The 27,747-nt window shown below is 34.1% G+C and overlaps 2 protein-coding genes across 4 annotated transcripts; both read left to right on the top strand.

Moving 5' to 3' along the window:
• Window positions 1–1,068: 1,068 nt before the first annotated feature.
• On the top strand, window positions 1,069–4,585 carry LOC142623417 (transcription termination factor MTERF5, chloroplastic). Its single transcript, XM_075796830.1, has 4 exons — window positions 1,069–1,265; window positions 2,331–2,380; window positions 2,536–2,751; window positions 2,854–4,585. The coding sequence occupies exons 1-4, from the start codon at window positions 1,174–1,176 to the stop codon at window positions 3,981–3,983; spliced, it is 1,488 nt and encodes a 495-aa protein (XP_075652945.1). The 5' UTR covers window positions 1,069–1,173; the 3' UTR covers window positions 3,984–4,585.
• Window positions 4,586–12,020: 7,435 nt separating this feature from the next.
• LOC142622702 (sister chromatid cohesion 1 protein 2) lies at window positions 12,021–20,556 on the top strand. 3 transcript variants are annotated; one of them, XM_075796231.1, is made up of 14 exons: window positions 12,021–12,358; window positions 13,889–14,153; window positions 14,244–14,281; window positions 14,362–14,408; window positions 16,085–16,149; window positions 16,247–16,409; window positions 16,476–16,992; window positions 17,201–17,312; window positions 18,496–18,632; window positions 18,743–19,227; window positions 19,482–19,518; window positions 19,626–19,647; window positions 19,746–19,878; window positions 20,261–20,556. In XM_075796231.1, the coding sequence occupies exons 1-14, from the start codon at window positions 12,235–12,237 to the stop codon at window positions 20,369–20,371; spliced, it is 2,256 nt and encodes a 751-aa protein (XP_075652346.1). In that variant the 5' UTR covers window positions 12,021–12,234; the 3' UTR covers window positions 20,372–20,556. The 3 variants fall into 3 exon arrangements, with proteins under 3 accessions (XP_075652346.1, XP_075652344.1, XP_075652345.1); XM_075796229.1 differs by having other exon boundaries at window positions 16,247–16,992; XM_075796230.1 differs by having other exon boundaries at window positions 16,262–16,992.
• The last annotated feature ends 7,191 nt before the right edge of the window (window positions 20,557–27,747 follow it).

The raw sequence follows: 27,747 nt of genomic DNA on the forward strand, positions 1-27,747 counted from the left end.
GTTGTAGGTTTGTAGGGAGAAATGATTGGTTTAAACTTTAAGGGTATGTTCGGTTGGGTAGATTTTAGAGAGGATGGGAGAGAGAGAGAGAGAGAGAGAGAGAGAGAGAGAGAGAGAGAGAGAGAGAGAGAGAGAGAGAGAGAGATATATATATATATATATATATATATATATATATATATATATATATAACATTTTTGGTGGGTGTTTGGTTGGATCGTTGGAGGGAGAAATTTTTTGTTCCCAAAGTAGGGAGAAAATAAGTGAGGATTCTGAATCTCTTTATTAACAAAAATGTTCATGTGCACTTGCACGACTTTGTCCAATTCCCTTTTTTTTGTGCTTTCTTGGGCATGTTGCCTCTTTTTTCTTTTCTTTTCTTTTGATTTCTTGGATATTGCCATTTTTCTTCCTAGGTTATGGGCGTGATAGTTGTTTTATTTTTATTTAACTACACATGTTTCTTTTTCTGGAATATGATTTTTATTTTTTAATAAATTTGTGTGATTGCTTTTTTCTTTTTGGTAGTTTGCCACTTTTTTGTTTATTTGGGCATTATTTTTTAACAAAAGTATATGAGTAAATTTATACAAACTTACTTTTTTCGTCTCTCCACTTTTCTACTCTCAACCAAATAGAAATAAGAGAAATTAAATTTTTTTTCTATCCTTCCACATTTTTATATTTTCACTATTTTTTATTTTTCCACTTTTTTTACACCTCCAACGAACGGAACTAAAGGGAAGGTACTTCTCTCTTAACTTTTTTTCGGTGGAGATTGTGAGTGGACGTGGGTTTCTTGTAAGAAACGGGATTGATTAGTATATCTTTCCAAGCCCACACGGGTTGCAGTTACACAGGTGACTTTAGGCCCATTATGGTCTCTTTCATATTACAGATTGTGCATAAGTACCCGTTCACTCTCCTGACTGCAGCAGATTTCATTTTTTTGGCACGTGCTTGCTTGCTTAATCTTCCTCAGCGGCTGATATTCTGCCACGTCATCAATCCATATCCAAGGCTTGCCCATCGGTCCCTGAGATATTTGCACGTTCTGACTACCCAAACCAAACCAAATAAAAACAAAAACCAAAACCAAAAAAAAAAAAAAAAGTTCCTCTTTCTGCTTCATTTTCAATTCTTGCTGAAGAAATAAAGGTTTAAAAAAAAAAAATGACAGCTTTCTGTGCATTCCACTTAGCCAAGCTCTCATGTCTCTCAAAGGTAGTAATTTTCACTACCACAACCACAATTACAACCACAAGGTACTCCTATTCCCATCCCTCAGTTGCTTACTTCTTTTTCTTTCTTAATTTGTAGTGACAGTTTATGTTTACTTCATACTTCCTTAGTTTTTAATTAGCAGTCAGTTTCTGATGTTCTGTTTTAACTGTATTTTTAAGTGCTGTGAGTTTGTTAGGAAATTAAGGTTGTTGTTGTACAAATTTTTGTTTGTGATTTTGAAAAAGATTTGTTGATATGGTTTGGGAGAGAGTGATTATGTAATGGAGTGATGGTATTATTCGCAAAAGGTGATGAAATGAAGGTTTTAACTTTTAAGCACTAAAAATATTGGCAATTTTGGAATAACCCGGTGAGACTGAGATATTGGCTGATAATATATATTCAATTTTATTTTCTATCTGTTTATATAGAAGTTGGATTTTGGTGCAATGGCAAATGTCTTATGCCAAAGTAATGTGTCGCGGGTTTAAGTTCACTAATCGACCTTTACAAAATTTGAGGTAAGGCTAGATATCATTTTTGGTTTTTATAATCTAAATTGGAAAGTTTGCGAGATTTAAAATGACGGAGGTGATGGAGGAGTGCATGGTGAGGTGAGAGGAAAACCAAAGGCGTTATGGTGCAAGAGATTCATGTGTGTTTAGATGAGCTTATTTAGCCTATCTTGAAAAAATGATCTTTTGAAAAGCTGTGCATACCTTTTTAGATGGGAAAAAAAACCTGAGGCAAATGGACTGGCAAGGAATTGTGTAGGCATATTGTAGAGGAGAGAGGGAACTTATACAGGTATGGGAGGTCAAAATTGAAGCAGCCATAGTGAATGTGACGGTTTTGTCGGATTGGAAATAGTAGGCATAGTTCTAAAAAATTTTGAACTTTTAAGTAGTTACTAAGTGTTGGGATGCTGGTGGCCAATTTGTCATATGGGTGAGAGACTAAATGTTGTCAGAGATTCTAGTAGTTGTAGTAGCTGAAGCTGCATCTCCCTTTTTTTTTCTTTTTTTTTTATGTATTTAGTTTGTCTTTTTTCTCTCCCTATGAGGTATGGTATGGAAGATTTGATTTCTGGTTTTTTTATTATTCAGGACTCGGCTTTCTTTTCCTGCCAAACTCTTCTCTTGCCAACCACAATTTGGTAAGCAATTGATTTTTACATTTTCTTTCATGTGGTTTTTGCTTTGCTATTTAATTTTAACCTCCACATAAAAGCCAAAACATTTTGACATTTTGCTTCTGTGATTCTCTCTTTTACAATGTTAACATCCTTTTTATATGTTTAAATTATGGCAGCTGATTCAGGGATAGATGGTTCGTTCAGCTTGAAAGTGGTGTCTCCAACCCTGTTAGCAGCAGAAAGAGAAGAAGCTAAGGCTGTTTTGTCCTTGTTCTTTAAGAAACAAGGATTGAGCAATGCAGTTGCAACAAGAACCATAAACAAGTCAGACCATTTCATCGACCACCTGATCGCAAAGCTTCATTATATTCATAAATCTCGGTATCTAGTAGGTTCGATTCATCTTATGAATGCTTCTCTATAGCCACAGTTTAATTTAGCATCTTTGATTCTAAAATAGACCCATGCTAATCGAATTCCCCTTGGCATGGCAGGACGTGAGCTTACAACTCTTGAGATCAGGGATGCTCTTATTCCTTACCTTGAGTCCCTTTTGGAAGAGCATGGGAACATTATAGTTGATGTAGTGGAAAACTTTCCAAACCCACCTGTTAAAGAAAAAACAGTTGTGCCCATTTCTCAGCCCAATCCAACCCTTGACTCCAAGAAGCTAAAGGCCATGTCTCGAGTGAGTGAGATAGACCCAGATGGCAAGCTCCGCCCTCACGTTCTCTATCTCATAGAACTTGGCATGGATCTTGAGAAGATCAAGGCGATTACACAAAGATTCCCAGCTTTTGCCTACTATAGTTTGGAGGGAAAAATCAAGCCAGTGGTTGAGTTTCTTCTTGATCTTGGTGTACCAAAATCAGATATTCCCACCATCCTCAACAAAAGGCCTCAATTGTGTGGAATAAGTCTCTCTGAAAACCTTATACCCACCATGACGTTCTTAGAGAATTTGGGTGTGGACAAGAAACAATGGGCAAAGGTGATATACCGCTTTCCAGCACTTCTCACTCATAGCAGGCAGAAGGTGAAGACCACTGTAGAATTCCTTTATGAGATGGGCCTCTCTGCAGAGAGCATTGGTAAGATTCTGACACGCAGCCCAAACATTATTAGCTACAGCGTGGAGGACAAGTTACGTCCAACAGCTGAGTACTTCCTTTCGTTGGGGGTTGATGTTGCTGTTCTTCTCTATCGTTGTCCACAGACTTTTGGTCTTAGCATTGAGGCCAATTTGAAGCCTGTGACTGAATTTTTCTTGGAGAGGGGATACAGCATTGAGGAAATAGGGACCATGATTTCAAGATATGGAGCTCTATATACATTTAGCTTGTCCAAGAATTTAATACCAAAATGGGAGTTCTTTTTGACCATGGGTTATTCAAAATCAGAGCTGGTGAAATTTCCTCAATATTTTGGTTATAGTTTGGAGGAGAGGATTAAACCAAGGTATGCCCTTGTGAAGGAGTCTGGAGTTTCATTGCTGCTGAACCAGGTTCTGTCACTGTCATATAGTGACTTTGAAAAGGCCTTGGATAAGAAAGTGAAGAAAATGCTCTCCAACAAGGATAAGAGTGGCAGCAGTGATGACCTTCAATCAGACAATGTGCATTGAGACTGGTGTGCAGTTATAACAGTATACAATGCCCAATTTGAAGGATCATCGTGGGCTTGCAGTTACAGAAACAAGTATGAATGCTTTTAAGTGGGCATTACAGTTGGTGTATCTTGGTGTTGGAAAATTTGGATCATGTAAACGTATTTACCACTGAATTTGGATGCTCTAGGCATTTTTGTGCTGTTATGAGATTTAATCAAGTTTCGGAGTACATTTTGGCATATAATGCCACATGCAGAAGGAATGAAGACGCAGCTATCATCCCTGGTCAGCTCCTTCTTCCCAAGGATTACCTGCTTTATGGTCCTGTATATGGACAGGTTTTCTCTTTTGCATTACTCGATGGTGGGGTATCAAGGACTTAAGTGGACGCAGAATGATTGTTATTGAAATGAATCTGTTCTCATTTGCATAGCATAAAGTATTCCATTGCTGATTCATTGCATTTGAAGTAACTAGTACCAGCATTTTGTTATGTTTTTCATTTTACTTCCATTTTTCCATTTTGCCTTGTATACTTTCCAGAGATGTAGCCTTTTTTTTTTTTTTTAAAAGAAACAAACACACATAAGGGAGAAGGAAATGAGCTTTAACACAAAGGTACACCACAACTCCACTCTTGGTTCTGCATTATCTAGTAATTATTATTGATAAAATGGCCATTTTGGCCAAATGCCTTGCTATCTTCATTTTGTAATAATACCATGATTCATTAACGGTGTAATATGATTCGGATGTTTTCATTTAACTATTTTTCTATTCTATTAAAGATACTATTTTTTTTGGGCTAATAGCTAGTCTTGTTCACAACTTAGCTTTGTCTGCCTCTCTAGTAATTGCCCCCCCCCACGGACTTGTAAAAATCAACTTAAAAAAATTTGCAATAGTGCTACCGTGCAATTCTATAGCTCAATTCTAAAAAAAACTAATGTTTTATTCACTTACTTTATCAATTCTTCTTTCTTTGGAATTTTGAGTTTTTGTTTTTATTTGAGTTTTGGAATATATTATTTTATTGTGTTGAAATATTATTTTAATGTATTGTATTATAAAATAAAAGTTAAGATGCTGAGAATATTGTAAAATAGTATGGTATAATTAATAAAGTAACTTTTTGAGATGATAAAATAAGGTGATATAGAATTTTGGGGGTGAATGCGCTTATCCTTGGAAATGGTATGTTAGGCATTAAATGATAGGCTTGGCAAATGGGTCACGTTAATTGATGTGAGGGTCAGATAGAGTTCAGATCAGAAGCAGGTCATCCTAAGTGGATTATGAGCAGGTTGGGTCAATCATATTATTGGTCCACCTGTATTTTTTCACATACAAGAAAAAAAAAATTGAAAATTAGGCGGGGCAGGAACTGCCTGATCTTTTAATCCATTTATAAAAAATTTAAAAAGAAAATTTCCTAAGTCGGGTCAAGTATTTTTCTTCAAAGTTTGAGTTAGGTTATTGAGTGCAAATTCAATTTTGCCAAGTCTAGTGAACGGGGGCGAGTCAACTCTAATATGGTATTTAGTTTCATGTCTAACATAAGTTGAGTTCTAGCTCATATTACCTTGGTTCAATTTCTAATGACTCAGGCCAAGTATTTTTCTTCGAGTGTAATTAGGTTATTGAGTGTGGGTGCAATTTGCCAAGTCTAGTAAACGAGGTGAGTCAATTCTAATATTTTTTTATTTAATTTCAAGTCTATAACATAACTTGAGTTCAAAGCTCATTTTACATTAGTTCAATTTCTAATGAACAAGAACTTTATTCACTTACAACTTGATTAATATATTCATTTTCATATATAGTAAAAGCATCATGATTAATTTTTTTTTAACTTTTCACAAGTCTATATAATTTATAGTTAAATTACAATTGAAATTATATTAATTTGAATTAATTAAATTGATCAATTTTTGTTTATGAACTCATAAAAATTAATTCACTAACCTTATATTGTTAAAATTCATATATAATTTTTTTACTATAAAATGAACTATTTATATTATTAATAGATCATAAATAATAATTTGATTTATTATTAACTTAATAAAAATTTATACAATTTAATCTCAAGTCTATTTTAATATACATATACATACAATCATGTAATATTATATATATTTAAATCAAATTTAATACATATACATGCATTTATGAATATAATATTGTGCTTAAATTTGACTCAGAAGTTTTTTTTACTTCCTAATTAGTTTAACATGAATTTGAACTTTGACCTTATTTGTTAAAAAAAATTATCATTATTTTTTTTTTCACTACTTGGAATCAAATCCAAACCATTCATAACAGCCCCATTTGAAAGGTATACCATGAACTGTTTGAGATCAAATAATTGCATTTGATTAGGTGGAAAAAACAAATTTTAATTTCAACTATTCAATTTAAAAAAAATTAAAATTAAAAATAATAAAAAATGTTTTACCTATGTGCCATGAATATATATTTTTTTTTTTGAGAATCTATGTGCCATGAATATAGAACATTGATCTTTGCGACTTTGTCACATCAAAAAAAGAAAAAAGAAAAAGAAAAGGAACACAGATCTTCGTGGTCTCTTTGATTGATTGACGTTTGTCTTTTTAATGGAAATTCTGGATTATTCTTATCCTTGTTTAGCATTAGAGAGGAGTGACACGTACTACAATTTAACAAGTTGATAGAGATAAAAATGGCAACTTTACTGTTGCTGTTTGTGTAGTGTGTACACCTCAATTACACCAACAGCATTAATCACTACTCAACAACATCGATTTCTGAGCTGTTGTTTTAATGTCGGTTAATCAAAACAAATTTTATCCCTTGACTATGGGATACTTTCGTCTATAAATAAGTTACAAAATCACCCCTCAAAAACCTTTAATTTTAACCCTTTTCGAAAAGGAATAAATAAGATTTTTTAGAAAATAGTCAAAATACAAATTCATGTAGTTCTATAACTATTCCATTCTTTTTCTTTTTCTTTTTCTTTTTTTGAGAAATAAATATATACACAAATGCATCATTTTTTCTTTCCATCTTATTTCTCTTATTCCATATGTAGCTTATTAAATCAAAGTGTATTTAAAATATATTTTCTTAAAAAATATATAAATGATTAATGCATCATTTTTTTTTCCATCTTAGTACTCTTATTCCATATGTAGCTTATTAAACCAAAAAATATATTTCTAAAAAAAAAATCAAATTATATTTTATATATATTTTCCTATAAATAAATAAGTAAAGTATACCATTTACATTGAACATCAATTAACATTGCAATTCAAATATTACTCTTGTAAGTGCCAAGAATGAGTAGGCGTAATACAATGAATTTGTAGAAACGGGAACTTAAATCAAATAACCTAATACAGTTGAAGAAGAAAAAAAATAAGGAGCAATGAAGAATACTAGTCCACGGTCAAGGTTCGATGACGAATGCTAATATTAGATTGATCTCAATAAAGATTTACTATGGTTTTGTCTCTCTCACTGGGATTATCCATGAACCTCTCTCTCTTTCAAGAGGATCTCTCATATTATATAGCATTTTTTAGTTGATCTTAGCCCTTCATTTGTTGATCATGCAGGCCATTACTCGAGTGCTTGTCTCATTAGACGCCTTCCAAAATCTTTAGCGAGTTGCGGCAACTAAAACAACACTATTCAGGGGTCTTCTCCACATAAATGCGGCCAGGGGGTTTGGTGGGATGCATTAAATGTGGTGGCAGCTACCATCCCTTCAGACACGTCATGACTAACCTCCTCTTTGAAGCTCTTCCTCTACAGTGTGAACTCCTCTGGTTGCGTGCCATTGATGTGGCCAAGGCTTGCCTCCCTGGCCTTGCCATCCGAGGGTATGGTCCCCTCAGAACTGCATCAATCTTCTCGGCCTTGGATATGACACATGTCACTATTACCTTATTAAATTTTTGTATCCCACAACTCTCCTACAATTTATAATGTTATTTTCTATGCCAAAAATAACACCCAAGATATTGTTAAGCATAATTTGTTTTACTTTTTGATAATTATGTAATGAAAAACTCTATTTTTGTTCTTTTCTTGTATGATGCAGGGATCTCATAGTTAGATGATGATGTTAGAGTAGTACTAGAAATAACTACGTGTGATTTAAGTAGTATTATTTTTAGTAGTGTCATAGGTACTATAAGTTTTATTACATTGATTTTATAAATTTTTCTTTGAGAAAAGAGTTTATAAATTACTGTGTTACTAATCATAAAAAGGAAATTCAATAATTTATCTTAAAGATGGTTGAAGCCCATCAATCACACATTAATTGCCACACTAGTTTGTAAATTTGATGTAGAAAAACTTGTAGTACTTTTAACATTTTTTTTTATCATTTTACATGGGTCCATTACTTTTACTTCTATATTACACATCAATTACATCATAACACCTCAACAACAGTACAAAAAAAGTGATGAAAATTTAAGTCACTATACTTGTTGATGATATTAAGGCTTCGTTTGAGAGTTCATAAGGAAAAAGAATTGAATGGAATGGAATAATCATAATGGAATGTATCTAAGCAAGGGAAAATAATGGAATAGAATTAAGTAACCTTATTTGGGTGTTTTAAAATAAAGGAATTAAAATGAATGGAATGTAAGTAATTTTGTTTGAGAGTAACATAGAGGGAAATGAATAGAATCATTTTATGACAATATTACTATTAGACCCCTATTTTAAAATAAATGGTTGAATAAATAGGGTATTTTGGAAGTTTTAGTAAAAAATTTATTAAATTTAATTCCATTCCTTCTAATTCCTCACAATTTTAGAGGGGAATGAAAATTTGAGATTTTAAGGGAATAAAGAGGAAGTAGCGTTCTCTCCTACCCATTCTATTATTTCTCACTTAAAATCTTAAATAAGGGAACAAGGGAAGAGAATAATATCTTAAAATTATTGCATTCCATTCCATTCCATTCCCTCCTTCCAAACTAGGGCTAATTGTGCAAAAGTGGCTGTATGTCTAGGTGACTTCATGTGTGACAAGCACCATGATAGTTTAAAGAAACTGTTATGAAAATGTTGTCGATGTAGTATTTCTTAAACTCTTAATGAAAGGCAGCGTCTTAGCACAAATTTCAAAATACTCTACTTGCTATTGATGAATTTGGGGTAGCGGTTACACAACCATCACAAAAAGGAATTCATGAGAAAGACTCAAAGAGGAAGGTAAAATATGTAGGTGAAGAGAACTAGTGGAGGCAGTAAAGAGGTTCCAAAATTATAGAACTTGAATCTTGAGTGACATATATGGAGTTGTGGCTGGTCATTTTGGATCTCACTTTGTTCCATTTAACTTTTCCTACTTGGTGGGGCCAATAATTTCAAATTTATAAGCAATACTAAAGAGAAATGGAAAATCTTATGGTTGAATAATTTGACATGTATTATTAGGTCCAAAGCGATGAGAGTCACTCGACAAAATACTATGGCCTCATTTGGTTTTGATGATTTTGGGGGGAAAGGGAGATGGAGAGAGGAAAATTAGACGGATTTTGAATAGTTGAGGTGGTTTGGTTGGGGTGACTTTGGTGGGGCCAGGCTCACCATTTTGGGGGGGGGGGGGGTTTGTTTTCTCCCCAAATTGGGGAGAAAATGGACTTGGATGGGTTATTATCCATCTCCCCCTCTAATCCCCCAATATTGGTTTTTTTTTTCTTCTTTTTTTTTAATTTTCAATGTTAAACATTTAGTTTTCTCCCCTTAAATATTATGTTTTTTTTTTTCCTTATAAACTATTAATTATTTTTATATAACAGGAGCACGATCGTAAATTTATACGAACACCATTTTTTTTTCAACCAAATAAATGAGTTTTTTTCCTTCCATTTTTTTCACCCTAACTAAACATACATAAGAGAAAACTAAATATTTTTGTTATCCCTTACTATTTTCTATCCCTCCATTTTTCATTCCCCTAACCGAATGAAGCCATCCTCATATCGCGATGTCATAATCAAGGCCTAAATACATTGATAATCGCACTTGGGACGTAGCCTTCACCTCTATCCCAATAAACCAAAATTCTCGTGGTGTTCCTAAGTCTTGAAATTGGGCCTTTAGGTACAAGTAATCCCAATTAAAGATCAAATTGACAAAATAAACTTATGTTATGGGAACAATACTATGGCATTGATACCGCTGGTCACCTTTGTCCAACCCAAATGTCCCATTTAGGAGAAAATTTTCATCCGATTCAAAGATGTTCTATATAGGAGTGGCAATTTGTGTTCGCGTGTCGGGTTTATGTCGTGTCAACTCATGCGTATTTGACTATATGAGTTAACACTAACCCTGCATGTTTATTAAATGGGTCAAGATTCTTCAACCCTAACACAACTCATTTATTAAACAGGTCAGTCGTGTCAACCTATTTATCTGACTTTATCAAAATGAAGAAAACAATTTATGAAAAAACAAGCAAATAAATATTTTTAAATATAAAATTCAGAACTAATAGGTAACTGCATCACAAATAAGCATTCAAAACTAAAGCATATCTCAATATCATAAATAATCAATCTCAATATCATAAATAATCAACCACAATATGTCAAATAAAATAAACTACAATTACTAATAAGTTTATATACCTCGGGTTTGAAGGGTATATTGGTAAAATTTTATTTAATTAAACGAGTCAAACGGGCTCCATAGATTGAACCCTAACCTAATTCGTTTATCAAATGGGTCCGTTGTATCACCCAGAATATGACATGAACCTATTAAGTCTCAACCCATAACCTACTAATTTCGTGTCGTGTCGTGTCGGGTTCGCGGGTCATGTACAATTTTGCCACCCCTAGTTCAATTGATAATTCTATGACACCAGTGCAGGCAAGGATTTTGAAGGCAACTTTGATAATGAGGGCCGTTATGCAACCAATTTTTTTGTTGGTTGTTTTGAGGGAGTCAATGCCTTGAATTTAATAAGTGGACTATTTCAAAAGAGTTTAGACTATCACATTAAATTAGTTCACAAATTTTTTTTTTGAGAAGAAAATTAGTTCACAATTTGTTACTTAGAAATCCATGACAAATCTTTATTCATTGTCGAACATTTAAATTTATATAAGACAAAAGATGAATACTAACTTCCTATAATTTATCAACGAAACTAATCTTAATCCAAGCTAATCTAACTGATCATAATCCAAGTTAATTTATTTGAATAAATAAAACATATTTCCATCATTATTTATTCAATAATGTCTTAATTGTTAGTTAGGTGTACCCAAGTGGCAAGTAGGCAGTGGGTTCCATTTATCTCAATTGGTAAAGTTTCTGATGGTTGAATAAGAGATCCGAGGTTCAATCTCCGCTTACAAAAAAAATCGATTGTTGTCCTAATTTGATAATAAAGAGCTTTCATTTAAAAGCGAACAGTTGAAACTCTAAAAAAAAAAAAAAGAGTGGCAGGTAGGCACCTTAGATTCACAGGTATTGATAATAAACTATTTTAGAAAAATTTTGACATCACTTTTATAGAAATATATAAAAAGCCATTAAAACAATTACTTACTTTCTTCTTTTTCCATAAAAAATTTCTAAAATTATTTCTTAAATCAATACTTTTTTTTTGTGTGGATATATCTTAAACCAATACCCTTAAAATATCTATCTACATGAAAATGCTATATGTATGATTACTAGTACTTAGATCACTTCTGCTAAAAAAAAAAAGAAAAAAGTAGTAAGAGTAAGAGTACCTAACTGCCTAGTATGTACTAAGGAACTAACAGATATATATTATTATTATTATTATTATATAATAATGTTACTGATAATAAAGTAAAACACCTGACCAGGTATTCAAAAACTGATCTTCTCAAAAAAAAAAAAAAATTGCAATAGTAAAAAAAATCCAAATTTCAAATTGATTTTATACCCAATAATATACCTTCCATAAAAAAAACAATATTTCCTTTTTTGTTTTTTATTCATTTCCCAAAAAGCCATGAATATATATTACTCGGAAAATAAAACCCCATCACCATGGAATTCCCTTTGGTAAATTTCCATATTCATTTTGTTCGTCCAAGTCTTGCTGGGCACTCTAGTCGACCGTTTCTTCAGCTTTGTTTTAGAACCCCCTTTTACACTTTCACACGCACAGTGACGCAGTTACCAGCACCATTTTCAACTGTATATGTTTTGTATATCAGAATCAAAACCATAGGAAAACACAGAGAGAGAGAGAGAAGCAAGAATGTTTTACTCACAGTGCTTGCTCTCAAGCAAAGGGCCTCTAGGCGCCATCTGGGTCGCAGGCTATTTCTTCAAGAAGCTCAAAAAGACTCAAATTGCTGAAACCAATATCTCCTCATCTGTTGGTGAGTCATTCTTTTCTCTTTTACTCATCTGGGTTTTTTCTTTTCCTTCTAAAAAATTGATTTTTTTTTTACTTTATATTTGTAGGGAAATGATTTAATTGAAATTTCTCTCAGCCAAGAATGTTTTTGTTAGATTCTAATGTTCTGTTCCTTGTAATTGGTTATAATACTTTAGATAAAGGAGGCAGTTAGCCTAAAAGAAAATTTCAAGTGTTTGGTTTGACATTTGTAACTTGTTTGAATTCCAGCATTGAACTGAGAAGTGAGACATAGGAAATTTATGGGAACATGGAACTGCAAAATGGGTTGTACACAAATAAAATCTTGAATAAAATTTTTGCCAAACACTTTTAGTACCAAGTTTTGATGAGCATATTGTGGACCTTTAAATTTCACATTTTTACTGCTATGGAAGCATTATCTTAGAATAGGGTTTTAATGAATGTTTTATATGTGAGAAGGTAGCTGCCAGGCATAACTAATAGTACTATAAAAAAAAAAAAAAAAAATTTCAAAACTTAGATTTGTGATGGCTTTAGTTGTGCTTTTATTCTTCCATTTATTTGAATAATCATATCTTCCTATTCTTTTATTTTTAATAACTCTGTGTTTTGTTTTTAAGTACGTATATTTTTTCTTATTACTTATGAAAAGAAAATACATACATAAGAAAATCGTGTAATTTTCTTTTCCTTATTACCTTCTGCTGCAGAGAAAAAAGCTTAGATGATCAGTAACCATGCAAACATTATATTTTACTAGAATAAGACAATAATTATAGGCTTGGCGTTGACAAAGATGGTGATAGCTACAGTAGTTTTGGTGGCGGCATAGGGGACTGCATTGCAGGTGGTGAATCTGATTATGGCAAATTGAGGAAGATTGGCTAGTGATAGTTGTGTTTGGGGCAATCTAGTGGGGTCTGCCAAATTGGTTTAAAACATGATATTTATGGTTATGTGATGACATTTTTAGAGGTGATGCTGTTTTCAGCATAGTGGTGTTGACTGTAACAGTGGTATATGGTTGATAATGATGGTAATCCGCATGAGTTAAAATCAGGATAATGGGTTTGGAAAAATCAATATCTGGAAAAAGAATTTGCAAGGTGCATTGACAATTTTATTTCTTATTTATCTGATTTCAAGATTAAGAAAATTACTTTTATGATGCTACCTTGGTTACCTTTGAATACAACATCAACTAGGTTCACTTAAGTTGGGTAGTTAGTGACAACTTCTCTTAACTCATTTATTTAGGTCTTTGACGTTTTCACTTGGTCCATGACTCTTAAGTGTTCTACACAGCTTTAGTTGTGGAGTGGGAATGAACAAAATTCCAAAATCATGAGTCTAATCCATGGGAGATTGTTTCTGTCAAATTTGTGTGTCAAATTTCAATGTGTGTCAAGTTAAGCTAACAAATAGTCTCACTGTTTCTTTTGGAAGTTGTGGCCTTGATCCTCATGTATGCTGAAGTTAAATTTCTAATCAGCCTGGCCTATTCTTTCCTATTTTTTGCCTTATGCAGATAAAATATTGCAAGATGAGCTGGATGTTGTCACGTATAGAGTGCTGGCCTACCTTCTCCTAGGCGTTGTCAGAATATACTCAAAAAAAGTTGAATACCTGTTTGATGACTGCCACAAGGTGCTAATAAAAATCAATGACTTTGTGGTTAGTACAAAAGCTAATGAACATGTGGAAAATTTTTGTGCACCATATTTCTCTATTACGCTACCGGAAAGGTTTGAACTTGATGCTTTTGATCTAGAGATCCTTGAAGATGTTAGTGGGTAAGCCATCTGGTTTAAAATTTGAGTGGCTGAGGTTTTGATTCTCTTTGTTTTAATTAACGTAATGTGTTTGTTTCTTCTACTTCCCAGAGGCAATGTGGTGCCCTATGAACAGATCACACTCAAAGGTTCTAATTTGCTTCAGATTTCAATTATATTTACTTTTGTTGTTTGTATAATTTATATAATTTGGTGTAATACTGAACAGATGGTTCAAGGAAAAATGAGAAAATGGGCCAAAACTTTTTAGACAAGGTATGTCATATAGTCATGTTGATGCATATAATGCTAAGTGGTCCTTTGTAACTTCTCGTCATGTACTTCCAACTATATGTCCGTCTATGTTTCATGGGAGAAATCCATTCTTTTCCAAGATTATGCATTGTTTTTTCTCTAGAACATCATTCGCTTCGTTTGCCAGCAAAAGTACCATCTTATCCTTTTTGAACATAAATAAATAAAAAAAATTGCATACCAATTTACTAAATTTAAAGAGTTTAAAAATTTAGATAACTGAAGAGGAAGAACAGGTTCTCCCTGCATTGAATCCTTAAGGAATTTTGCAACAATTTCTGAAAACTACTCCTATGGAAATGAGGGTGAGGGAGACATTGCTAACAGAGTTAATAAAACTATATGATTGATAATTGTCTCATTGTTGGAGAGATACCTCTAACTTCTTGTACTGCCGTCTTCCTCTGTGTTATGCAATGTTTGAATACTGGGTAGTCAAGCTCATACCATGTGGTGGACCTATTGTATGCAGGCACCCATTTTTGGCCTATTTTTATCAAGTGACCTGATGCAGGAAGTGCAAAGAAAATTTATTTTAATTTAGTTTTATTTTATTTTGGATATCAATTGTATTTTATTTTAGGTCTTATTAGCTAATTAGTATTTTATGTAATTTCCTATAATCAATGTAATTTTTAAAATTCAATAATTGGCTTTCCTAAGTCAACTAGAATTAGGGTTAGTAGTCTATATAAGCATGCTATTGTACTCCTATGGAGACAAGTTTATGATGAATAAAATATATTTGAAAATTTTCCAATGGTTTTGCGCTCACTAGCCAACTCTAGGTGCTGACTTCCAGTTTGTTTTTATTGTTTCTATTCTACAATTTTTGTGTTGCATCAAGTTTGGTTTTATCCTGCATTATTTTGATATCAGAGCTGTTGTTCTGCATCAGAACTACATGTAATTCACACATGTAGACCAATTGGTACGAAATGGATTGCAGCTTGACCAACTTAAACCACATTTATGAGAATTTGGCATGTAGGACGTAGTAATTTGATGGTTGAAATATCCACTGCATAACAGTTCGCCACTAAGTTTCAATTCAATCTAACATATTTTCTAGATACAATATATGATATATAAGTAGTTGAACCAGTTAATTGTTAGCTCATCCACTAAAGCTAACATAGAAAGTTAATTTTGGCATTATGGCCTTCTGTTTAATAATAACTTTCAAGGCTTGTACTACTACACTTGCTTACACTTATTGGCCTAAAATTTTACAATATGGTAATTTTGCCTATTAATTTTGGCAACTTTGTAGGGTGCCAACACCAATATGATATGACAGCATTGTGTAGGCATTGGTTCTCATGTACGGAGAAACATGCAGCATGTAGTATTAAGCATGTAGTCTTATCCTTTCTGGACCTGAACCATCAATCCTTCAGTTTGACACCTTTTATGATGATGTAGATCCAGGATGGGTGGAATACTATTGATCAAACATGTATTAAGGTCATAAAGTTACTCCATTTCTGGCCAAAATAGAGAATTTTAATGTCAAATTGTTCATTTATTAAAATATAAAGTCGTAATCACCAATAAGCAGTTTTGGTGACTTTGCTATTCTTGTTTCGTCAGAGATGTGTACTTAAAATGATTTTTTTTTGGGTGTGGTTTCGCAGTATCATTATGAGGATTTTTCTCTCTTTCAGACTACTTGCTTAACTGATTACACTTCAGCTGACAAGTATGTAAAACATACCCCATCTTTTTTCATTCTCACTGTATTGTGTTTATATTTATATATAATGGCAGCTCATATTTTATTTTCTTTTTATAATAAGCAATTCTTGTTGCAGTGTTCTGTCGTCTGTCCTGATGGACATAGATATGGAAGTGAGCACATCACGTGGTCTAGCCAACTTAAAAGTAAACACACAGAAGCTTCAAGAAGAAAGGTTCTCTCCAGCAGAATGTGTTGACCTTGAGACATTTCTTGAGACTGAGGTACAACCTACAGTTCCTTTTAAACCATTTGATGAAGATATTCAAACTAATGGAGAACAGATAAAGGTTCCAGAAAAGGCACCATTGGAAGACGAAATACCTGGAGAGGCATGCACAGAGAAGATTCAAGATCGTGTGTTCTCTCACGAAGGATGTGTGAACCTTGAGATGTTTTGTGCGACTGATGAGGAACCTGCAGACAATATTAACCTATCTGCTGAAGATCATCAAATTGATGGAGAGCAGATAAAGGTTACAGAATTGGCACAATCAGATAACAAAACTCACCCTGTTATTAGGGAAACCCATGATCTAAGCAACTTAGAAACAAGCATGGAGAAGCTTCGAGTTGAAAAATTTGCTCATGAAGAATGTATGGACCTTGATATGTTTTGTGGGGCCAAGGAGGAAACTCCAGAACTTGTTAGAAAATTTAATGAAGAGCATCATAATGATGCTGAGCCAAAAAAGCTCCCAAGTCTGACAGCTTCCGAAAACAAAAAGTGTCAAGTTAATACAGAAGAACATCCACTGTCTGTCACAGTTGATATGACCCCTAAATCCAAGTTCCCAGATGCATCAGGTGCAATTATGTTTCTTGCCGCCTCTTGAAAAATAGATAATGTTAAAGAAATTTATCAACTGAACCCTTAGTGATTCATTCCTTTATTGCTTGATCAGGCAGCCAAAGATTTCCCAATTTATTTGCTACGGATTTGCACATTTTGAAAAAAAGAAGTTATTGTCCTTAAGAATTTTGTCCTACTTATACAATTCTTCTCTCAATGCAGGTGCAACAACACCAGAGTTCATGTTTATTCCTACACCAACTACTAGGGAGCGAGCTCGGCCTTCTAGGAAAAGAAAATGTTTAATTGATGAGTTCATAGTGTTGCCTAATGAGTATGTCCAGTTAACTCCAGTTTAAATCCACGTTTAGTCCTATGAACTAATTCAATATTATCCATAAATAGAAGTGGGCTCTAATTGGGTATTTCTAAGAATTTTTTTTGGCAATGGATGTTAATTTATGTCTACATGGTGGATGATATAATAGCCGAATGATAATATAGCCATCAATGTCACTTAGCAGCCCTATTTATTTTACATTAATATAATGCTAATCATTTTAATGCAAAAATGGGGTATAAGGTGTTCCTGATATGAGCTAAGTTGAGCTTAATTATTTTCTCATCAAGTTATATCAGTTAACGGTTTAAGTTTAATATTAGGATTGGGAGCTCTGTAGTTGTGAATCCATATCAAGCAGTTGCCACATTATTTCAGGCATACAAAATTTCTGTTATTAATATCTGATACAAACTTAATAGGTTTTTGGGCAAGTTACACATTTTCACCCTAAACTATCACCCAATGACACTTAATCCCCCAAACTTCCTAAGCGCATGATTGACCTCTCAATTTTGATAATACGTTACACTTAATCTCCTGTCATCTGTTTTGCTGCTAACTCTAACGGAAATTTCCATTGAAAAACCAATTTACCCCTCAGCTATGTGTTTTGGAGAGATGTGTAAATTGGTCTTTAAATTCTAAATTCCGTCAAGAAACACTAAAACAGTCGACAGGGGGGCATTGAAACAGAGTTATAACTTAGGGGGTAAATCATACATTTTGATAGTTCAGGGGGTTAAATGTAATCGGGGCGATAGTTTAGGGTTGGCAAGTGTAATTTGGCCTAGTTTTTTTCCTACACTTGGCTTTTACTTGAAGTCCCTCATCATAATTAATTCCAAGTATTTTGAATCATGAAAACAGTTGAAGGTGATGAAATCGATGCTTTCTATATATAGCTAGGGCAAGCCTAGGTTTCATCTTTAGCTGCATTGTTAAATACTGAAGTATCATTTCTTCCCTTGTATCAAGTAAAGTGAGGGAATTTCAGTTGTTTTCAGTGCAGTCAAAATTTCCAATGTATCTTTATCTGAGAATCACACACACACATTTTCATCTCTAAAAACTGAAGAACATGAGATTTTGATTATCTTAGAATGGACCTAAAGACTGAATTTTACAAAAACAAATGAACTCATAGCACATTCTATGTTATGTTAAACAATTACAGGGTACTTAGGCAGAGCATTCATGATGCGAGTGACTTGGTTTCTAAACGAGGAGCATCTCGTTGTAATGCTCCAGCTGTGTGGAAAACTTCTCGAATTTCCAGCCTCCACCAGGGTTTCTTAGAGCCTTTGATGCCTTGTAAGTTTGCTATCATCGTATTCTCTGTGGTTCAAATGCTGTGCTATCCCTTCTTTTTCATGGCAATGAGTAATTGTTGTGCTATCTTTACTCAACATGTTTTTCTGCAGGTATTTCATCAGAGCTTAGGTCTCTCTTTTACACAAAGAAATTAAAGATTCTACAATCGTCTGAATTACCTGTGGGTGTATCAGAGCATATGCCAGAATCTCCTACTGTGGGTAGATCAGAGCATAAGCCAGAATCTCCTAATATTGGTACTTCAGAGCATAAGCCAGAATCACCTAATGTGGGCACTTCAGAGAATAAGCCAGAATCTCCTAATGCGGGTAGATCAGAGTATAAGCCAGAATCTTCTACTGTGGGTAGATCAGAGCATAAGCCAGAATCTCTTACTGTGGCTAGATCAGAGGAAATTGTTATTGCTCCAGAAACCCCTGTTAAGTGCTCTACATCAATAAGATCATTTGAGAGCCCAAAGAACACAGAAAATCCTGACTTCGAGGCAGTACAACATGCAAGTTCCTTTGGAGATGTAGAGAAAGAAGCATCTTTGAGGAAGGATCGGGACCTTGATTTCAAATTGATGAATGAGGTAAAAGCAATGATCATTATTACAGCTTAGCCTTAAAATTATAATATGAAACATTAATTTTATTATTTGTCTAATCTTTGTATCATAACTTTAAACTCTACCAAGTTTTGAGGTACGAATTCAACCTATGCAACAAATGGGCTGGCTTGTAAGAGCAGAACCTTTTTGTGGCATGTATTATATTTCTGAAATTGAATATTTGCTTTGGAAAACTGGTCAAAATTTTGTGGAATTATATGTTTGTTTTGTCTCAGGAGATAGATTTGTGTGGAGCAGATAATGAGGAACTCTGTAAGTATCTCAATGATCTCTTTATTTTAACATTGTAATTGGGCTTATTTTATATTTCATTTTTTGCTTAATGTAGCATTCTCATATGGATCTTATTTTTGTTGTAGATGGATGGTCAGGGAGAACTAGGTAAAGTTGGATTGGCTCCTTCAATTTCTCTCTTTGTCATCTACTCTCAATGTTCCTTATACAATTTGGTTTCGACTTGTTAAAAATTTTCCATACAGAATGGCGGCTAGGTACTTGCACAAAACATTCCTAAATCAAGAAAAAGGAGGAGAGGAGGAACTAGTGAGTTTGTCACAGCTTTTGGAAGGAAGAACCAAGAAAGAAAGTGCAAGGCTGTTCTATGAGATACTGGTATGTTCTGTATGTGTTTGAGAATAATTTTCTCATCATTTCTCTGGGCTTCTGTTCCGTTGGTAAAACCATCTTTTCATCTTTTTAACAGAAAATTAAAAATTGTCCCTACCTCTTAGCTGTCTCCTTGGTTGCTTCTTTAAACGAACCAAAATAATGGTACAAGCCCTATATACGAATGCTTGACCATGCATCTATCACATCAAGAAAAAAGTTACATGTTATTTCAGCAATATATGCTTTTAGATTCAGCTGCTTTTTACTATTCTACACCAGAAACTTATCCAGGCTACCCTCTGCTAATTTTGACTGTAAACACTACAGAGTTGGGTGGAAATGTTATGCAAAATCTAAAATTGGATTATGTAAAACAACTTTGCAGGTGTTGGGAACTACAGGATATGTGGATGTGGAACAGAATAATGCTTATGGGGACATTCAAGTCTGTAACTCTCGAAAATGGGACCAAATTTCTGGAGCTGATGGTATATGAAAGCACCGTAGTAATTGCATATTTATTGTGTAGAAATAGAATTGTTGACTTAGATGATAGTCCACCATGTTAGATATGAGTAGTTTAAAGGTTGAGTTACTTATCAAAAAAAAAAAAGGTTGAGTTAGTCTCCTTTGTAGTTTGTACAGTAGACAGTAATTAATAATTTAAAGGTTTAGGCTTCATTCTGTAGCAGAAAATAGTTAGGGTGAGTTTGGTTGGGTTTTTTGAAAAAGTGCATAATGAAAAAGTGGAGTTTTCAAAAAGTGCATAATGAAAAAGTGCTTTTTCAAAAAGCTGAGTGTTTGGTAAAAACTGTTGTGTTTTTTGAAAAAGTTGAGTGTTTGGCTAGCACTTATAAAAGTTGTAGTTTGAGAGATAAATTATCAAAAAGAACAATGTATATATAAGGGAGTTTATTTCATACTTAAATCAACTACTTCATATACTTAAATCAATTTTTCTTTCTATAAAAATTATTTTTTTCTCACCAATATTAGCTAATAATAACTTACCACTTAAGATTTATTGTGAAAATATTGTGATAAAAATTAATACTGATTAAAATTTGAACGTACTATTAAAATTATTTTTTTCTCTTTCTATAAAAATTATTATTTTTTCACTAATATTAACTAATAATAACTTATTACTTAAAATTTATTGTGAAAATATTGTGATAAAAATTAATACTGATTAAAATTTGAACGTACTATTAAAATTATTTTTTTATCTTTCTATAAAAAATATTTTTTTCTCACCAATATTAGCTAATAATAACTTACCACTTAATAAGATTTATTGTGAAAATATTGTGATAAAAATTGATACTGATTTTAATTTGACCATTTTATTAAAATTATTTTTTTTCTCTTTCTATAAAAATTATTTTTTTATCACCAATATTAGCTAATAATAACTTACCACTTAAGATTTATTGTGAAAATATTGTGATAAAAATTGATACTTATTTTAATTTGACTGTACTATTAAAATTATTTTTTTTCTCTTTCTATAAAAATTATTTTTTTCTCACCAGTATTAGCTAATAATAACTTACTACTTAAAATTTATTGTGAAAATATTGTGATAAAAATTGATACTGGTTTTAATTTGACCATACTATTGAAATTATTTTTTTCTCACCAATATTGGTTAATTATAACTTACCACTTAAAATTTATTGTGAAAATATTGTGATAGGATTCTCTTCTTTTTCTTTCCTTTTTCTTTCTCTCTTTTTTTCTCCTCCACACACGTTACTGCATTTTCTTCTTTTTCCCTTTTTAAAATTTTTTTTTCTCACTCTTTTTTTCTCCTCCACCCACGTATTACTCTTTTACTTTTTTTTTTTTCCTTCTTTCCTCACTTTTCCCAGCCACTCCAGCCACTTCTTCCATTCTCTGGAACATTCCATAGAGCTCTCCTTCTTCCACTTTCTTTTTTTTTTTCCTTATGCAAGAACTCATCCGTCCACAGAGCTACTGTGTCTCTTTTTTCATCTTTTTTCTTTATTTCCTTATTTCGTCTTTCTTTCTTTATTTTTTTTTTTCACACTCCAGAGAAGATGATGATGAAGAAGATGAAGATGATTGAAACATAAGGATTTTGGGATTTTGGGTTTAATTTTGAGTTGATTTTGGGTTTGATTTTGGATTTTGAGTTGATTTTGTTTTGGGTTGATTTTGAGTTGGGTTTGGGATGGGTTTTCTAATGGGATTTGAGTTGATTTTTAGCTGTTTTGTGTTGATCAAATTAGACAAATAAATTTTTTTTAAAAAAAATACAGAGGAAGAGATAGAGGCGTGAGTGAGCTTGATAAGAGGTGTTGAAGAAGACGAAGAAAGAAGAATGGACAGATTTATTGAAGGGTAATTTGGTAATTGCTCAAGATTGTTCAACGGATACATTAGAACGCGCACTAGCTTTTGGCAAAATGGACCTCCAAAGCTCCATAATGGATTGCGCGTGTTATGCCTTGGCTCAAAACGCAACTTTTTTCAAAAAGTTGCGTTTTGTGCTGAACCAAACGCACATAAAGGGTTGACTTTTTGAAAAAGTCACTTTTTGGGCTCAAAACGTTGAAACAAACGGGCACTTAGTAACAGTCAAGGCTTAGTTGAGTTGAATTATCCTTTGTACGTCATTTTTCAATTTATGCAACTAATTTGCTCTATGAGTAGCTTTTATCCAACTGATGTGGGAAAAATCGGCTTTAACGATCTTTCATGTTGGTGAAATTTGACATAGGAAAAAGGGTTGTAATTATATTTTATCTAATGAAAGTATTGACGGCAAATATAGCTTCCAAACTGGGTTGATGGAAGCGTGATATCGGGTCGATCACCTACCCCTTAGGCCAATTGGTTTGAATTGGTCCCCCCATTTTCCATCCTAGATCCTCATATAAACGATTATAATATTTTGCTCCATCAGACAATTCAATATCTTGCCACTGGTGTTTGCTAAAAACTCAGTATAGAAAATATTTCTAGAAGTCACACCATGTTCATGTCCTACATGTGTCATGCTCACATTTGTTTCCATTTTTTTTCTTCCCCAATGACTATGAGTAACATTTTGCCCTAAGATATATGAATAAGTGACATCAGGTTGCTTCTTCTTCCATTCTCACTTGAAATCTCTCTATGCTCAATTTCTCTTGCAATGCAATGGAATTTTGATCTTGTTTTCAATGACCATGCCAGAACTATGACAAGCATGGATTATTTTCATAGATGTTCAGGAACTGCTAGTAAAAGTAACTAGGCCATAGGCAGTGAAGATGGCCAACGAGAGTGATGAATACACATTATAATTATTAAGAAAACTAGACTATATAGTTGCAACTCAAACCATGGTGCTTGCAATAACTCCCCAAGCGAAAAAGGTTCTTTATTCGGTTTGGAAGTTGTCACACAAGTAATTATTTTGCAATTTATTGAAGTTTGGTTTAGTTTGTAATTATTTCTGTAATGCTGTACATAAACTACATGCAATAGTTGTAGAAGAAACGATCTGTAGCTTAGTAGGTTGTATACTTTAGTTAGCTGCCACACGTGTATAGAAACTATAGTTAGTTTTTCTGTTAACTGTAGTTAGTTTTCTGTTACAGCTTTACTCTTTTGTATCTAGTATATAAAGAACAGAGTAGATTAATTATCAATACAAGAATTCATTTTTTCGCATTTCCTGCTTCTTGCTCTGCATTTACTTCTCTGTTGTGTTGAGCAATTCTCCATTATAGAAGCTTAGGATTGTGGAAGATTTCAACATGGTATCAGAGCTTAGAGAATCAATTCCCTCTGGTATTCTCTAAATTTTCTTCGTTCTTTACATCTGTGTTTCTTCTTTGATTCTTGCACCTTTATTTCTCTTCTGAATCTTGGTCTAGGGTTTTTTTTTTCAATTGCTTAATTGAAAATTCCACAATTGGTCCAGGATTTAGGGTTCTTCAATTGCTTGATTGTAGTCTTTGTTTTCTTGGGGTTGTTTGACTGATATAGTTCTGAGATTGATTTCTTGTGTTCAAGAAGGTTCTTGATTGACGTGGTTTGAGGCTATTGAGTTTGGATTTTATTGTTTGGTTTTCTTTGTGTTGAAAATGGTTGATGCTACTTCTAGTACCTCTGTGCCTGTTGCTCACCATGTTGTTCAACCATGGGAAAATCCATCTAGTCCGTATTTCTTGACTAGCAGTGACAACCCTGGTGTGTCCCTTGTTGTGGAACGTCTTACGGAAGAAAACTATAATACCTGGAGTAGGGCTATATTGATTTCATTGGATGCCAAAACTAAAATTGGGTTTATTGAAGGTTCAATCCCAAAGCCCCAATCACCTGATCATCCATGCTATACGGCTTGGCGTAAGTGTAATAGCACGGTTTTAGCTTGGCTTTTCAATTCAATCTCCAAGGATTTGCAGCCCAGTGTAGTTTACTTCAAGACAGCAAGGGAGGTTTGGGTTGATTTGCAATTTAGGTTTTCCCAAGGTAATGGACCTAGGATATTTGAGCTGAGAAAAAAGGTTAGTTCTTTGGCACAAGAAGATATGTCTGTCAATGCCTATTACACCAAATTCAAGGGTATTTGGGATGAATTCACTGCCTATAGAAATTGTACTTGTGGTCATCAAGTGGAGGATTGTACAATGTCCTTTCTAATGGGGCTGAATGATACCTATTCTGCAGTAAGGGGACAGATTCTACTCATGGATCCTATCCCTCCTTTAAGCAAAGTTTTCTCTCTATTGCTTCAAGATGAAAAGCAAAGAAAAGTTGGAGCAGGAAAGAAATTTCAAGTTGACACAGCTGCAGTCTTGGCAGCCTTGGGAAACAGGAACAATGCCAAGAATTTTAACAAAAGCAAGGCTGGGAGACCTCAGTGTACTCACTGTGGTGCCATGGGACATGTGGTGGATAAGTGTTATAAACTCCATGGCTACTCACCTGGCTATAAGTTCAAGAATAAGGCTGGTTCAACTACTTTTGCCAACAATGTCATTGCTGTTGAACAAGGTTCCGACGAAGGAGTATCTTTGACCAAGGCAGAATACTAACAGCTGATAGGATTGCTGAATTCTCAGTGTCATTTTGGTACTCAAGCTCCACCTGAAATTGTTGTAGAGACTCCTCAAGTTGCCAACATCATTGCTCAGCCTTCCATTGGACTTCAAGGTCATGAGCTCTCAGGTATTTGGTCCTTTCCTTCTTTAGAGTATTCTGTGTTTTCTTCTACTGTTGATATTTCTCATCTCCATCCTACTGATTGGATACTTGATAGTGGGGCCACAGATCACATGGTCCATTCCACCACTTTCTTCAAAACCATTACTTCTTCTGTTCAAATTTCAGTTAGGTTGCCTAATGGAGACATGGCTAAGGTTACTCACATAGGAACTGTGCAAGTTTCAGCATCTTTGATTCTTGAAAATGTTCTCTGCATTCCATCTTTTTCTTTTAATCTTGTTTCTATCAGTAAATTGACTCAAAATCCTTCCTGTTGTTGCATTTTCCTTTCCCATTACTGTTTTATACAGGACTTACAGCTTTGGAGGATGATTGGGTTGGGTAAGAAGCAAGGTGGACTTTACATTTTGCAGACTTCTACACAGATTGCTTTGCCAAAGTCTGTTTCTAATGTTTTGTCCAAACTGTCATCCCATGTTTCTGTAAACAATGTCCATTCTTGTACTTCTGTTTCTTCAAATGATGTTTTTAGGCTATGGCATTACAGGTTAGGCCATCCTTCTTCACAAAGATTGTCTTTGTTGAAATCCATTGTACCTAACTACAATTCTTGCAATGATAATAAAGCTTTTGAATGCAATGTGTGTCCTTTGGCTAAACAAAAAAGACTTCCATTTCCTCATTCTATCACTGCATCTTCTTCTTGTTTTGATTTAGTTCATGCTGATATTTGGGGACCTTATTCCACTCCTTCTTTGTCTGGTTCTAAATATTTCCTTACCTTGGTAGATGATTGCAGCAGGTGCACTTGGGTTTATTTAATGAAAAATAAATCTGATGCATCCTTGCTGGTTCAGTCCTTTTTTAACATGATCTTGACTCAATTTCACACTTCTATTAAGGTTTTAAGAACTGACAATGGTCCCGAGTTTGCCATTGATTCCTTTTATGCTTCTAAAGGTGTTGTACACCAATTATCTTGTGTTGAAACACCACAGCAAAATGCAGTGGTTGAGAGAAAACACCAACATTTGTTGAATGTAGCTAAAGCATTAAGGTTTCAGGCAAACTTACCTTTGAAATTTTGGGGGGATTGTGTTTTGACTGCCACTTATCTTATAAACAGAACACCTAGTCCATTTCTTCATGGTTTAACACCTTATGAGAAGCTGCTAGGTCATCCTCCTGCTTATGATCATCTTAGAATCTTTGGCTGTTTATGCTTTGCTTCTACCTTGCACAGGAATAGAACCAAATTTGACCCTAGAGCCAAAGCTTGCATTCTTCTTGGCTATCCTTTTGGTTCTAAAGGTTACAAATTATATGATTTGTCCACTAAATCTTGTTTCATTTCTAGGGATGTTGTTTTTAGAGAGTCTATTTTTCCTTTTAAGCATTGGACAGCCACCTCTAGGCCTTCTTCTCTTCCTATAAATCATTGTATGTTTCCTTCTCAACCATTTGTTCTTGACAGTTTCTAGGTTCAAGTTCCTTTAGTTTCTGCAGAATTTTCCCCTCCTTTATCTTCAGTTGATGTAGCTGTTCCCCCTAATGAATTTCCAGATTTGGTTCATCATGATCAGGTTGATTCTCACCCTACTCATTCCTATAATCCTATTGTTTCAGTTCCACCTCTTGCCTCTAACCTTCCTGCCCTTAATCCCATTGCCCTTGCTCCTATTAGACGGTCTCAAAGACCTCATAATCCACCTTCTTACCTCCATGACTACCATTGCAATCTTGTTTCTGCACATGTCTTGGCTTCTGCTTCATTCACTCGGTCACATAAATCCACTGCTGCTTCCAACTCAGGCATACTTTATCCACTTTCTTCCACTCTTTCCTATGGAAAATTGTCCACTCCACATAGAATATTTTCTGTTGCCTTGTCTGTTGCTAAGGAACCAGATACCTATGCTCAAGCCTTGAAAGACCCTTTGTGGAGAGCTGCAATGCAGGCTGAAATTGATGCACTTGTGGCCAATCATACCTGGGTGCTGACTCCTTTACGTCCTGGTAAAGTTCCCATAGGATGTAAGTGGGTGTATAAGGTGAAACTTAAGGTGGATGGTTCTCTTGAGAGGTATAAGGCAAGATTGGTTGCTAAAGGCTTCACTCAAACTGAAGGGGTTGATTTTTTTGAAACTTTCTCACCTGTAGTGAAGTTTGTGACAGTCAGAACTTTGTTGGCTTTAGCTGCTGTGTATGGTTGGCATCTCACTTAATTAGATGTCAACAATGCCTTTCTCCATGGGGATTTGGATGAAGAGGTATACATGCTTCCTCCACCAGGTTTTGGCAGCAAGGGGGAGGTGTGTAGGTTAACAAAGTCCTTATATGGACTTAAGCAAGCCAGCAGACAATGGTTTGCAAAATTGTCGTCCACTATCATTGATCTTGGTTTTATTCAATCTACATCAGATTATGCTATGTTTACTTGGGTCAATAAAGGTTCAATCATCATTCTTTTGATCTATGTGGATGATATACTAATTGCTAGTAATGATGTAGAGGCAGTCAATGTTTTCAAGCAATTCCTAGACAATAAGTTCAAACTCAAGGACTTAGGTACTTTGAAGTATTTTCTAGGTCTTGAAGTTGCTAGAACCACCAAAGGATTGTCATTATGCCAAAGAAAGTTTACTTTAGAGCTTCTATCTGAAACTGGTTTATTGGCAAGCAAACCAG

Source organism: Castanea sativa, chromosome 1 (assembly GCF_040712315.1).
Source record: "Castanea sativa cultivar Marrone di Chiusa Pesio chromosome 1, ASM4071231v1".
Classification (NCBI taxonomy): Eukaryota; Viridiplantae; Streptophyta; class Magnoliopsida; order Fagales; family Fagaceae; genus Castanea; species Castanea sativa.